General features: G+C 56.4%; 1 protein-coding gene across 1 annotated transcript; it reads left to right on the forward strand.

Annotated features, from left to right (window-relative positions):
- Positions 1 to 981: 981 nt before the first annotated feature.
- Positions 982 to 14886, forward strand: RTN4RL2 (reticulon 4 receptor like 2). Its single transcript, XM_063096010.1, has 3 exons — positions 982 to 1012; positions 6894 to 7375; positions 14137 to 14886. Exons 1-3 carry the CDS (start codon positions 982 to 984, stop codon positions 14884 to 14886), a joined length of 1263 nt encoding a protein of 420 aa, XP_062952080.1.

Consider the following 14886-nt stretch of genomic DNA (forward strand, 5'->3'; position numbering starts at 1 on the left):
TCACGTCTCCCACCAGCACAGACGCGCACGCTGGCGGGCACTCAGCGACTCTCCGGTGCGCGCACTCACGGGGCCCCGCTCCCCCGGACCCGTGTGAAAGTTCGCGTTTGCAGAGTCACAGCTGCACGGGCACCCTTGCACGCGCGTGCACGCTCATATGCACTCGATCTCGCACACACAAACTCTTGCCTATACTCTTCCTACAGTTGCACGCTCTGGGCTGGGGATCTGGGAACGGAAGGGAAAATGGAATCTTGGAGCTCTCCCAGGGGAGAAAAACGCTGGAGACCGGGACATTGGGGCCAACGACGCGGCGGCGCGGCGGGGTGAAGGGGGGCGTTCGGGGGAATGACCCAGAAGCCCATCTCCTCCAGGAAAGTTGCGGGGGGCGAGGAGCGGACAATTCCACGGGGTTCCCTTCCGCTACCGCACCCCCTCCAGAAGGCGTTTCTCTAGAAAAATGTGGCGTCGCGAAGGCGGTCAAAAACAGTCCCCCGGGTCCCCGAGAAGGGGAGGGGGCCAGAGAGCCGCTCCCGCCTCTAGCGGCCAGGAAGGGGTTAAGTCGGCAAGCCAGGAAGCGAGGGAGGAGCCAGCGAGTGCGGGAGGGAGGGGGGGTGGCCAGGAAGAGCATCCTCACGGTCCCCACTCTCCCGCGGCGAGCAGCCGGGGCGCGCGGACACACGGACGGACGGACTCCCGCACGCACCGCGCTGCCGGGGGGCGCGGGCACGGGGCGTCGACGGCCAGCCCCAGCCCTCCCCGCCCCGTCGCGCCCCGCTCCGTCCCGTCGGGGCCGATGGCTCCTCCCGAGGCCCGCAGCCCGGGGGGCGCAGGGTAGGGCGCCGCGGCCCGACCACGCAGCCCGGGGACTCCCGGGCCCTCCCGGAGCCCCGCGGAGTCCCCGCCGTCCGTCCGGGGGTCTCAGGGAGCGCGTGGGAGCGCCCTGCCCCCGCTGCCGCCTCCCCCGAGCGTCCAGACAAGATGCTGCCCGGGCTCAGGCGCCTGCTGCAAGGTAGGGACCCCGGGCGGCCCGAGAGCGGAGGGCATCTGCGGAGGGGCGCAGGGCGGCCCCTCTCCCAGGGTGCGAGGGTGGGCAGTGGAGCGGTGGGGTCGCCGGCCTGGGGAGGGGGATGCCCGCAGGAGCGGGGCGCCTGGCTTGGAGCCTGCCGGGGTGCGCCGGCAGCTCGTGACCGAAGGGGAACGCGGGGGACAGGCGGACCCGACCCGGAGCGGGTAGGGAGGCTCAGGTTCCGCTGTCCCGGCTCCACCTGCTCCGGGGGACGCTGAGGACTCCGGCCGGCTGGTTAAGCGCCGACTCAGCAGCTCCTCGTGCCCGGTGCCTCAGCACTTTCCAGTCACCTGGGAGGACAGGGGACGTGGGTAGGGGGCTCCCTGCGAGAGTAGGGGTCACAGAGGGAAATCCAAATGGTCCTCCTTGGTAGGACAGATGGAGGACGCTAGAAAGAGGGTAGTTCCACGGACTGAGTGACAGACAGACAAGGGTGTGAGCCAGAGACTGGGGGTGGGGCGGGGAAGAGGTCAGAGGGCGGGGAGAGGAAGGGAAAGGCAGGGAGGGAGAAAGTGGTCAGGGAAGCAGACAGGAGGGACGGCGCTGAGCGGGGAAGGGCGGGAAGGGACCAAGGGTCGAGGGGGGAAGAATCGAGGGAGGTGGGCCCGGCTGAAGACAAAACAGGGCGAGGAGAGGGGAGACCCGATCAGGGGAGGGGTGCAGGGAAGACGAGGGACAGGGACCCAGAATCCACCCAGGGGGTGGGGGTGAGGTTAAGAGAATGACGACTGGGACTCTGGGGACCAGAATGGAAAAGGGGAGTGGGAAGATCCGAAACACAGAAACCAGAGAAGGACGGCGGTGGTGGACAGAGGTGGGGTGCCGGGACAGGGGAGAGAGCCAAGGGTGAGCTCTAGGGCTGGGGACAGGGAACCACAGACGGGACAGGGGTTGGGAATGGATCACGACGGGGATGGGGGCTGGAGAGGAGGGAGGAGGAGGAGGAGGAAAAGCAAGGGACGGGAGAGAAGAACTGGGGGGGATGCCCAGGGACGGATGAGACAAAGAGGCTTCTGGTAACCGCGTCCACGTGGGAAGTCCTCCATTCCCAACGCGCCTGCCTGTCACATCCCTTCTCTCAGGGAGTGGCTGATCGGCCAGACCTGGGGTTCTGAGCTCAGGACCTTGGGGGTGGCTGCGAGGGAAAGAGAGTGAGGACTTTCTAGAGGGGTGGAAGCCTCTAAGGGTGGGCACCCCGGAGGCTGGCTCCATGCTGCCATTTATATCTCTGGGCCGACGTCGGATCCTGCCGCCACCACCACCACAGTGGCTGCTTATTTTGGGGTGTTACATTCTGGCAGAGTGAGAAGCTGTTTGCAGCAGCTCTAAACCCCCGTCACCCGCGTCAATGCCTCCCCAGGCCCCTGCGTCACTGGCGTCACCACCACCTCCATCCTGCTCCTCAGTGCCCACCTCCTCAGCCCCTGCCCCCTCAGCATCTGCCCAGTGGCCCCAGACCTTCCCTGAAGCAGCCTGTTGGGTGTGGAGCTGTTGCTTCTCACCTGGGACTCCATGTCTCTCCTTCCAGAGCCAAAGGCCTCGTCTCCCTTTCCAGGGAGCACACTTTCCCGGGACCACACTGCACCACAGCTCTGCCCTGTGGGTTGCACCTTGGCTCCTGCTCTCTACGCTGGGTCCCTCTGCTTCTTCCACAGGGGCCTCTGGCCTAAATGGTGGCTCCTGGGGTAAGAACTTTGTTTCTGAGCCTTGTTACTCAAAGGTTTGATAGCGTCTTTGACAATGGTCCCTCAGTGAATGGATACTTTTTGGCTCTGGGCACTTCAGCCTTCCAGGATCAATATCATATTCTGTCCTCTCTCCACTCCCACCCCCGGTCAGTTCTGGCCATATCTTCTGCATGCTGGGCTCCCAAATGCACTGTCCCCTAGAGCAACCACAACTTGGAGCCCAGGAGAAGAAAGTTGCAGAGAGAGCTTGGGTCCCTTCCCTGCCTTGACCCTGAACAGCCAAACAGACCCAGCACTACAGCTGGCCCCGCCCTGGGTGCTCAGGTGCAATTTCTGTCCTCCCTTTACCTCAATGGCAGCATCTCACACATTTGGAGTGGTTTCCATGGATGAGGTGGAGGTCTCCCAAAGGAAGGTCAGAGGGTCCCTTCTGACATGGCTGGACACCCCTCCCTTCCACTCTGGTTCCACCCATACTAGCTACATGATCCGCAGCAACTCATTTCATGGTTCTGAGCCTCCCTCCCTCCCTCCATCTGCAAATTGGGGCAACGACATTGATCTCACTGGGGGTTATGTTATGTTGTACTCTATGGATAAAGAAGTCAACATGTACAAAGAGGGTGCCTGGCACATAGTAGGTGCCTCGTAACAGATGGTTTCCTCCCTTCCCTGCTCTACACCCCCCTGCAACCCTAGCTATCACCTGCTGACTATAGAGGATGGGGTGAGAGTGAAGGAGGAAGGGCTTTCCTCTGCCTGTAAGACAGTGGAGGCATGAAATGAAGGCTTTGCAGGAAGACGCTGCAGTCAGGAGGCCTGGGCTGCCCGCTCAGCAACGGACCCCCCTCCCAGCCCTCAGTGGTGTTGTTACCTGTGCGATGAGGGGTTTGCTCTAGATGACCACCCAGGGATCCCCTACTCCAGCTCTGACACTCTGTGCATCTTGTCCCAGTCTCTGCCCGGGAGTCACAAAATGGGGGCCAGGAGTGGAGCTGTGGTCCTGGAGGAGAGAGGGGAGGCCTGGGCCTGGAGGGAAGGAGTGGAGGTGTAGAGGCGTGAGATGCAGGGGGTGGAGAGGAGCCATGAGAGGAGGAAAAGGGCACCGAGAGCAGGGAGGAAGGGAGGGAAAAGCACAGCTCACCAGCCCCCACTGCCTCTGACCTGGGGTGCTCACTCCAGCCAGGCCTGGGGCCAGAGAAGCCCACAGCCCCCCCACCTTCCCCTCCTCCTTGCCTCTAGTGAGAGCCGCAGCCTGAATTATGGATGAGGTTCCTTGGGTTACAGCTGCTTTGCACGGCATGGCGGCGGCAAGGGCTAGAAATGGCAACAGAGTCACTGTTATGCAGCAGCTGTCATGGAGGGGCCCCAGCTCAGGGTCCCTCCTCCAAGAGCCTGCAGGGAATGCCACCACAGGGTAGAGAAGGTGTGTCATGGTCGGGCGGGGGGGGGGGGGGGGGGGGGGGGGGGGGGGGGGGCCATGGGGAAGAGGGGAAGGGAGTGGTGGGGAAAGAGGAGAGAAGCGGTCTAATGTGGGCAAGGGGAGCGTGGGTAGAAAGGAGGAGCAGGCGCCCTTGTCAGCCCCTGCTGAGCTTGGCCTCCGAGCTGGCAGAGACCCTGGGGTGCCAGGGTGTGGCCCCTGATTCTGGGGCCCTTGGGGATTGTAGTCCTTCCCTCTATGTCCTCCCTCTGTGAAGAAGAGCTCTGTAATCCTCCAGAGGGCTGGCGGCCACCAGAGCTCACACTTGTGAATTTGTGGATAAGGGGTGGGATTAAGGGATCAGAGATGGATTTGGCTTCCTTTGGTGTTAAGTCTTTGGGGAGGCGGAGCTCAGAGAGTGACTCTGACAGGAAGGGAAGTACCCTGGCTGGACATCAGGAGATTCTTCTTCTGGCCCTAGCCTTGCCACCACTTTGCTGTGTGACCTTGGGCAAGTTGCTTGCCCTCTCTGAGCCCTAGCTGTCACCTTAGTAGAACAGAACCTTAACCAAATGTACCCGAAGGACCTTTCCGGCTCTGAAATCTCGTTCTAAGCCCCGAACCTCAGCTCTTGTGAAACCCACCTAGCGTCTCCAGTCTCCCCCACACCCCTCCCCCTAGGGTTCCCACACCTCACCCCTGCCTGGTTCAGATGAGGGGTGAGAGACGTGCTCTTCCACCCCACGTGGCTCTCAAAAACTCAGGAGAAGAAAGTAATCGTGAAACACCGCACGGGGAATGGGTGAGAAGGGCCGAGAAACGCGGAGGTGGTGTGAACGAATGGAACAGCAGCCGCTGTGTCACTGAGTATTACATCACACCCAGCCTACACACACACACACACACACACACACACACACACACACACACACACACACACACACACGGGGCCCGGCACTCACACACACGCGGGGGACAGCAGCACACGCTCGCACGCAAGGCACCACCGGGAGGGGCCAGGGACACTCACGGTGGGTGCCCAGGTTGGCCTTGGAGTGGTGTCTGAAAGCAAGGAGCAAGGAACTCCCCCACCCTGTGCCTGTGTGTCGCACCTCAGGAGAGGCACACCAGAGCATCTGAGATGCCAGCACCACGCTCGGGGCCTGCCAGTGCCATGTGCACACACCTGGCTCAGCAGTACTTCATGTAGTGAGCACCTGGCTCACACCCATTACCCCAAATCACATAGACATGCACATATTCTCACACACACACACACACACACACAGCAGCCTCGGAGCGTGAGACATCACACACAACACAACCACCGAAGCACACGCGACTTGCAGCCACGGAGTTCTTGTGCTCAAATCACTGACCCCTCAGCCCCTCCTGGGGTCTCAGGAACCAGGAACCAGGTCTTCCTCCCTCCCCTCTGCCTTCAAAGGCCTAGTGTATTGCTTGAGGCAGAAGGTGTGCAGTCACTGTGCCATGGAATGGCTGCCTGGCTTTAGGGGTGCAGCCTCCTCTTATCCCCAGGCATAGCTTGCCAGAACATCCTGGGAATCATCTGGTAATCCTGACAAAGGGAAGAGGTCAAGCTAGTTTATCAGCTACAGTGAGGGCAGGAAGGCAGGGGTCATAGATGGTTGTGGGGCCCTGCATCCCCCTTCTACAGCACAGGAATACAGGGGTCTATGCTGCGCTCTTTAGCCCCCTGGCCGTTGGGCCTCCCTGGGCCTGCTTCTCCACCTACATCATAAGAAGAATGGACCATATCCAACCTTCAAAAGCTACTTCGAAAAAAAAAAAAGTTTTTTTAGGTGACTTTGAATGAGAAGAGCCTGGGGTGTAAAATGCAGATGGCCAGGCTGCCCCCAGGAATTGTGATTCTGCACAGGTGGGGTTGAGGAAGCCGCTGAATTCTTTCTGAGACCCCGGCTGATTCTGTTGCCCGTGGCTGGTGGTTCCAGTTAGAGGCCCACGAAACCCTGGTCCCGAAGGCCCCTTTCGTTTTTGAGGGACCAGAGTTCTTCAAAGGTGAAAGCTGCAGGCAGGTGAGAGAGAGCACCTTTGGTCACCAGTGGGCTCGCAAGGCTGGGCCCCAGGGTGGCCAGAGGGCCATTTCACATGGGCCTTGGATTCACAAACAGTCTCAAGTTATTTCCAGTCATTCTCAAGTGGGGTGATTTTGCTCCCCAGGGGACATTTGGCAATGTCTGGAGACATTTTGGTTGTCACAACTGGGGGCAGGGTGCTGCTGGCATCTAGTAGATAGAAGACTGAGATGCTGCTAAACACCCTCTCTAGCACTGCCCCCACAACAAAGAACTATCGGGCCCAACTGTCAATACCGAGGTAGAGAAACCCTGACAGCTAGTCTTTTGACATTAATCTCTAAACAAGGTCAAACCTACCATAGTGAAAACAGGAATGAAGAGACGATCACTCATCAAACAACTTTAAAGGCACCACCGTGCTTTCTACAATATCCTCTTGGCGTTATTTTTTAACATACCAGGAGCCTCAAGAAGTGGAAGTGGCCAGGCCTCTGCAGACTCTGAGGTTGCACCCCGAACTGCCTGATGCAGGAGCACCAGGGCTCCAGGCCTTGAGCGTGTGGGCGGGCAGGCCCCCAGCTGGCACTCCTGCCCTCGCAGCCCACCCAGAGCCCGGCGCCCAGTCAGGCTTCACTTCACTCTCCCCCCTCCACCAGGTCCCGCCTCGGCCTGCCTCCTGCTGATGCTCCTGGCCCTGCCCCCAGTGGCCCCCAGCTGCCCCATGCTCTGTACCTGCTACTCGTCCCCACCCACCGTGAGCTGCCAGGCCAACAACTTCTCCTCCGTGCCGCTGTCCCTGCCACCCAGTACGCAGCGACTCTTCCTGCAGAACAACCTCATCCGCACACTGCGGCCGGGCACCTTTGGGCCCAATCTGCTCACCCTGTGGCTCTTCTCCAACAACCTCTCTACCATCTACCCGGGCACCTTCCGCCACTTGCAGGCCCTGGAGGAACTGGACCTCGGGGACAACCGGCACCTGCGCTCCCTGGAGCCTGACACCTTCCAGGGCCTGGAGCGGCTGCAGTCGCTGCATCTGTACCGCTGCCAGCTCAGCAGCCTGCCCGGCAACATCTTCCGTGGCCTGGTCAGCCTGCAGTACCTCTACCTCCAGGAGAACAGCCTGCTCCACCTACAGGTGAGCTGCCCCCCACCCCACCCCAGTCCTCTTCTGCTTCCCTCTCTCTCTGGGCCTCTCTGCTCCCCTGTCCCTGCGTGTGTCCCTCTTCTCTCCCCAGGCCACCCTTCCTGCCTCAGCATCTCCATCTCTCTATTTCTCTGTCCCTCTTCTAAGTTTCTGTCCCTCTTGCTTCCTCCTGGGGCTCTTTGCTTTGTCTCTTCTGTCTGTCTTCCTCTGTCTGTCTTTCTCCCTCTGTTGTGGTCCCTCTCTGCCTCTCTCTATCTCCCGCTAATCCCTCCCATCCCCTCCCTCGCTTGCCTCTGCCTGTGCCTGTCTGTCTGTCTATCCCTTTCCGTTCCTCTCTGCCTCTCTCACTAACTTGCCTCCCCCATCTGTCTCTGCCTCTTCTGTCTGTCTCCCTTCACACACCCACTCTGCACACACCCCCATGTCTGTCTGGGTGTGTGTTTGTGTCTCTTTCTGTGATCTCTCCTTTCCTGGGGTTTGCCTTTGGGGGACTCTGCCTTTCTCCAGGCACCCCAGCCCAAAGGCCTTTGTAGCCTTTTCTCATCCACCACCAAGTCCTCCCACACCTGGAAAAGTGGAACAAAAAGACAGAGCCACTGCCACTGGTGTCCCATAGAAGGTTCTCCCTCCCTCCAACTATCCAGGTAATAGGACAAGGGAAAACCCTCCCCTTTCTGGATTCCCATTCCCCAAACCTGTCATCTCAGTGCAAGGGAGGAAGAAAAACAAGGGTAAAGCTCTGTTCTGCAGCTAGAAAACAGATGCTCTGAAAATGGAAGAAATAACAGTAATTATTATTTATTGTTATTATTATTGATCTAATTATTGTTTATTGTTGTTGTTAATGCTGACTGTTTGACAGTCAAATCCTCCCAGTGCATTTCCCCAGGAAGTAATAACACACCCTCCAAACCACCCTGGGAGGAAATCTTTCCTGGTTACGTAGCCTCTGGCTGGCAGGGGAAAGGATACCCAAATTCTCCCCTGTCCCTGCTTAAATCTGGAAGGCTCTTCCTCCTCCCCATCCTGGGCTGGTGCCTAACTAATCACCAATCTGCTGGCTAGAAAATCAGATCAGTGTTAATGATGCTAATGATAATAACAGTAGCAATAATAATTTAACAAACATTTGTTGAGCACCCCGTATGTGCTAGGTGCTAAGAATACAGTAGTGAACAAAACAGACGAAACCCCCTGCCAGCACAGAGATAGCATCCTAATGGGGAGGGAAGGAAGTAAAATGTGTAATATGTCAGAAAGATATGTCTTATGTTATTATTAGGGCATAAATACTGATAGTAATAAGAGCAGCCACTACCACTCTGTGGGCATACACTGTGTCAGGCACTGTGCTAACACTTTAAGAGTATTGACTCCACCATTTACAAGCATGTGACATTTTTTACCCTCCTTGGGCCTCAGTTTTCCCATCTGTAAAATGGGAGCAGCAAGAACACCCATCTCCTAGGGATTTTATAAGCATTAAATGCAAGAATAATTTGTAAAGCACTTAGAATGGTGCTTGGCATACGGTAAGCACTCTATAAATGCTTGTTAAAACACTATTTTTAAAAAAGAAATGAGCCTTATTTAACATTGGTCTCGGTAAAGTGGCACAACTTGGACCCCATCCTGGAGATCTGGGTCAACTTTAAGAATTATACCAAGGCCACAGTGGGTCCTGAACACACTCTCCCTTTTCTTTTCTTTCTAAATTTTCCTAGTGCCTTATGGTTTACGAAATGCACTCAGCCACCTCATCTCACTTCTACAGCCCTGTTGGGAGATTGTTCTCACCTCCACGTTAACAATGGGGAAACTGAGGCTGGGGTTCCAAAGGCTTTGCGGAGAGATAATGGCCTCTAAACATAAAACTCTTAAACCACTGTCTGTGTGACTGGGGGCTTATACATTCCCACCATCACGTTGAACCTCATCACAGCCTGGCAGTAGGGACAGTCAGGGCACTAGGGACATGGAATGGAAACTCCTGAGGTCACACAGCCAGGAGGGGCTGGCACTGTCCCACATGGTCTGACACGTTTCTGGTGCACAGCACTCCGAAGCACATTTGAGCGGGCTCATTTTCTACAGCACACACTTTGGAGTCTGCCAGACCTACATTCAAATCCTGGCTCCGACATGACTCTGGACAAATTACTTAACCTCTCAGCCTCTATTTCCTCCTCCATAAATTGGCAACTATGATAGTACTTAATAATAGTTATTTAAGAAGCTTTGTAAGGATTAAAATGTAAGGCATTTAGTCACAGGGCCACACTTTAAAGATATGGGCACTATAATTACTGCTATTATTGGTGTTATTATTATTACTACAACTACTACTAGTGAGATCGTGACCTCCTTATCAATATATGGGAGTTGTTCACAAGGAATACGGAGTCAGAGGGCCTGAGTTTGAATCCCTGCTCTGCTGTTTTCTGACTTATGTAACCTTAGGCAAATTGTTTCTCTGAACCTCAGTTTTCTCATCTATAAACTGGGAATAACAAAAATAATACCCTCGACAATGAATGGCTGTAAATAGTAAATGTGTTAGTGTCTATAAAGCATATGGCTCAGTGCTGAATAAATCGTTTTATTATGACCCAATCCTCCACTGACTCTTGGGTCAAGAATAGCCATCAGGGCCTGGGGCCAGCAAAGGCCTGGGCAGAAGGGACCTCGGGTGGACACTGGGGATCTTCTGAAATGGGAAGCATTTGTTCTGCACACTCCTGGCATGGATTGTTCTGGGCGTCATTGGGAAGGAAGCATCTTCACACCTGGCCCTTTCTAGAGGACAAGGAAAGAGACAATTCTGCCTGTGAACTGCCTGGCAGAACTAGGCTGGGAGATGCCACAGGCAGGTGACAAAATGTGTGGCTGGGGTGAGATCCACAGGGTGCAGGTGCAACCCAAGATGGAGCCAGGCATGCCCTGAGATGGGAGGTTTGGAGGAGGCTGCACAGGGGACCACGGCTTTTCAGGGCGCGGAAGGTAGAAATAGAGACGGGGTGAGGTACAGGCTCTCACAGACTGTCTGCTGTATGCCAGGCACTGGGCCAGGTGAGCTCATTCATCAACAGATATTTACTGAGCACCTACTACATGCCAGGCAGTGTTCTGGGTGCTGGGGATTCAGCAGAGAGCATATTTCCTACTCAAGTGTAGCCAGATGATGAAGACGCCCGTTCTCTGTTTTAGTCATTACAGTGGCCTGCATGGTGTCTGAAAGCAGTCTTTGCACTCAGGCAGATCTGAGTTTGAGCCCCACTTCCAATTTCCTCTGTGGCTTTGCGCAAGTTACTTAACCACTCTGAGCCTCAATGGACCCATCTGTGAAACGGAGATAATGACCTGTACCTCAGGGCAGGGGGTGTGGTGAGGATTAAAGGAAATACTACTTGAAAAGGGCTCAGCCCCATGTCTGGTGCAGAGTAAAGTATCCAATGAATGCAGCTAAAATTTAACATTTAACAGTGAGGACACCAACTGAGGTTCAGCAAAGCTAAGGCACCAGTACACCAGTGTCCCTTACCCAGCTAGTAAGGGACACAGCCTAGAATTGGCCCAGGTCGTCTGACTCCAGAGTGCAGTTGTTCAAAGCACTGGAATCTACACGCACATTCCATTGCATATTAGCTGCTGGACCCCAGGCAAGTCACTTGTGTTTTCTGAGCCTCCCTCTCCTAATCATTGAAATGGACCTAATAATAGTATCCACCTCACAGGGTTGCGATGCTTAAGTTACTGCATAGGATCTGTGCAGCACAGAGCTTGGCACATGGTGAGCGCTCAGTAATTGATCTCTTGCTGCTGCTGACGCAGATGATGATGATGATACCTGCCATAGACTGGCGAGCACTGCAAGCGGGGGCAACTGGCACAGAGTAGACACAGCACAGCTCTGTTGAATGAATGAGGCACATTCCAGGACTCACCAACTCATAAATATCAGATGAGGATGTGATCTTAAATATCAACTATCCCAAGTCCTTTGTTTCACAGATGAAAAAGCTGAGGTCCAGAGAGGTACCTGGAGCTGTCCAAGGTCACACAGCCCAGCAGCTGATTTAATTAGTGCTAGAGTCAGGAATTGGGAGGTTGGAGGGAGGCAAGGTTAAGAACAGGATGCTGTCTGGGGAACGGGGCAGGGATGCTGCTTTACGATTCCAAATGGATTCAGAGGGCTGTGAACCGGCCAGGGGGGAGGCGAGGGAAATGTGGTTTTTGAAATGGAAGAGGATGACTTTAACAGAGCTCTCAGGCCAGAGGGAGGGGGTGATATAGGGGGTGGGGAGGGCTAGGGCTGTGAAAGTCAAGAGCTTATTAATGCACAGAGAACCATTTTAACGGTGGAGAGAGGAAGGGCCGGATTTGAGAGCTACAGCCCAGGAAGTGGCAATGGGACTTGACAACAGCTTGGGTGTGGGGAGGAGGAATGGACCCTAAGGCTCAGGCTTATAGAGGGAAGGGGTAGGACTTTTTGCAGAGATACAAACAGGAGGAGAGGAGGAGGGAAGCAAAGAATTCTACAGCCCAAAAATTGGAGCTGTAGGTCAAAGGCCCTTGAATTTCCTAGGGTCTCTGAACCTTTGGTCTTCCTGACCTCCCAGAGTCCCCAAGGTGCCGATTACTCGGGTTCCCTCTTCCTCCTCTCCCATATTGATCCTCTGACCATACATCTTTGGGTGTGCCCTACTCTTGCTGACACTCTATGAAACACAGAAACCCTGATTAGGTGTCTCAGTGGAAGGGATTCAGGGCCACTCGCTGGGTGGGCCAGGAGGAAAAGGACAAGAGCACCAGGCCAAGTTGAGCCAGGCTGAGGCCAGGGAGGCACTGGGAGCCAGCTGGAGACCGGAGCGGGGATGAGGGGCGGGGGGCGGAGAACGCCAGTGTCAGAGGCAGCTGAGAAGGTTGAGGGGGACGGATCTCAATGTGGCCAAGAGGAGGGATCTTGGCAGGCTCAGTTCCTGCAGCGGAGAGGGCGGAAGCCAGATGGGAGGGGGCGAGAACATGCAGGAGCACAGGAAGGTGGAGGCTGTGGGTGTGGGCTGGGAGTCAATGCCCTCCCCCACCTGAGGCCTCGGACCAGGCTCCAGGGTGGCGTAGGGAGGGGATCTGGGATCATCTTCCCAGGCAGTGATGGGAGGGAGAGCCAGTCAGGAAACAGGACCCCAGGGTGAGCTAGCCTGAGCACAGAGAATGCTCCTGGCCCCGAGAACCAGACCTCCTGGGACATGCTGACCACAGCGATGCCCTGCACAAGAGGGGAGGACCTCAAGGTGGTGGGGTCAGGGGATTGGGGCTCTGGTCCCCTCTCTGGCAAACCCCTCATCTCTCTGAGCCTCAGTGCTCTCCTCTGTAAAAAGTGGGCTAGGCTGGTGGATCCTGAAGCTAGCAAACCAGCTGATCATTAGAAGTACCTGGTGAACTGGTTGAAGTGCAGAGTTCAGTGATCTCCACCCCACTGTAGGTCATATCCACCCCTGTTAATTCTAAGGTCCTTCCAGCACTAACATAGCCTGATTCGGTGACCCCCCAGCCCTTGGCAGGTGGGACAGCTCCTCTAAGGGGGGCAGTGATACAGGGCATCAGGTGACAGCAACTCAGCTTCCTTCCCCTTCCCTGCCGCCTAGAGTGGGAGGAGGGGTGGAGTTAACACCTGGTCCCCTGAATAATCCAGCCTAGTAGCTGAACCTTTGGTCTCCACGGAGTTCCTCTTCTAGGGAAAAAGGGATGGGACCTAATTCCAACTGAGCCCTTTTTGTCATGATATCCACCATTTATTGATGGTCAACTGTGCACCTGCCAGGTTCTATACCCTTTAGAGCATTATACGATCTAACCCTTATTCAGCCTGCTGAGGGGGTTGTTCTCCCTGTTATACATACTGAGGAAACTGAGACTCCATGAGCTTAAATAACTTGCCCCAAAATAACACAGCTAGGAAAAAGGCAAGCTGGGGCTCTAATTCCTGAGCCTGTGGGCTTCATCATTGGACCGAATCCTTGTGTGCCAGCACTGAGTCCAGCACTTAACTCATCTGATCTTTATGTGACTTGTCTTCTTTAATCCTCAGAACAAACCCATGAGGTAGGTATATTCATCTCCATTTTATAGAGGTTTCCTTAGAAACCTTGCTTAGAGAGATTCCTAGCTTGGCCAAGTTAACAATGATGGCTAACTCGCAGAATGCCTACGGCATGGAAACCTTGTTCTAAGCACCTTAATACATGTTGCTTCATTTAATGTGCACATTCTGCAGATGAGGACACTGAGTCACAGAGATAATGAGTGACTTCTCTAAGGTGTGGCATAGTCAGTTAACTACAGCTCCAGGATTTGAAATCAGAAAGCCTGGCTCCCCAGTTTCCCTGTTTAACCCAACCAGAGGTTCTCACTCTCAATGGGTGGTCCTCCGACAGCAGCAGCAGCACCTGGGAGCTTATAAACACATGCAGATTCCCAGGCTCCACCCCAGACATGCGTAATTGGAAACTCTGGGGCGGTGTTCGGGAAATCTGCAAGGGATTCTGAGGCACCCTAAAGTTTTAAGAACCACTGACCTTAACTATACCGCTTTCTCCACAACAAATAGATTCGAGGAGGCAGCATTCGAACCCAGGACTCTATGAGTCAACAGGGAAAAATCTTTCTACTTTGCCACCGTGCTCCCCTCCCTTCCCCTCACCCGGACTCCTGTCTCAAGGCCACTCTCTTCTATTCCTCCGCCCCCCCTTCAGGATGACCTGTTCTCGGACCTGGCCAACCTGAGCCACCTCTTCCTCCACGGGAACCGCCTGCGGCTGCTCACGGAGCACGTGTTCCGCGGCCTGGGCAGCCTGGACCGGCTGCTGCTGCACGGGAACCGGCTGCAGGGCGTGCACCGCGCGGCCTTCCGCGGCCTCAGCCGCCTCACCATCCTCTACCTGTTTAACAACAGCCTGGCCTCGCTGCCGGGAGAGGCGCTCGCCGACCTGCCGGCGCTCGAGTTCCTGCGGCTCAACGCCAACCCCTGGGCGTGCGACTGCCGCGCGCGGCCGCTCTGGGCCTGGTTCCAGCGCGCGCGCGTGTCCAGCTCCGACGTGACCTGCGCCACCCCCCCGGAGCGCCAGGGCCGGGACCTGCGCGCGCTGCGCGACGCCGACTTCCAGGCCTGCCCGCCGGCGGCGCCCACGCGGCCGGGCAGCCGCGCCCGCGGCAACAGCTCCTCCAACCACCTGTACGGGGTGGCCGAGGCCGGGGCGCCCCCCGCCGACCCCTCCACCCTCTACCGAGACCTGCCCGCCGAAGACTCGCGGGGACGCCAGGGCGGGGACGCGCCCACGGAGGACGACTACTGGGGGGGTTACGGGGGCGAGGACCAGCGCGGGGAGCAGACGTGCCCCGGCTCTGCCTGTCAGGCGCCCCCCGACTCCCGCGGCCCTGCGCTCTCGGCCGGGCTCCCCACCCATCTGCTTTGCCTCTTGCTCCTGGCGCCCCATCACCTCTGA

This window comes from Cynocephalus volans, chromosome 4 (genome assembly GCF_027409185.1).
Source record: "Cynocephalus volans isolate mCynVol1 chromosome 4, mCynVol1.pri, whole genome shotgun sequence".
In the NCBI taxonomy this organism is placed as follows: domain Eukaryota; kingdom Metazoa; phylum Chordata; class Mammalia; order Dermoptera; family Cynocephalidae; genus Cynocephalus; species Cynocephalus volans.

Coding starts and splice junctions, on each gene's coding strand:
- RTN4RL2 (XM_063096010.1), top strand. CDS start 982: ATGCTGCCCGGGCTCAGGCGCCTGCTGCAAG. Junction 1,013..6,893: donor GCTCAGGCGCCTGCTGCAAG/GTAGGGACCCCG, acceptor CCCCTCCACCAG/GTCCCGCCTCGGCCTGCCTC. Junction 7,376..14,136: donor ACAGCCTGCTCCACCTACAG/GTGAGCTGCCCC, acceptor CCCCCCCTTCAG/GATGACCTGTTCTCGGACCT.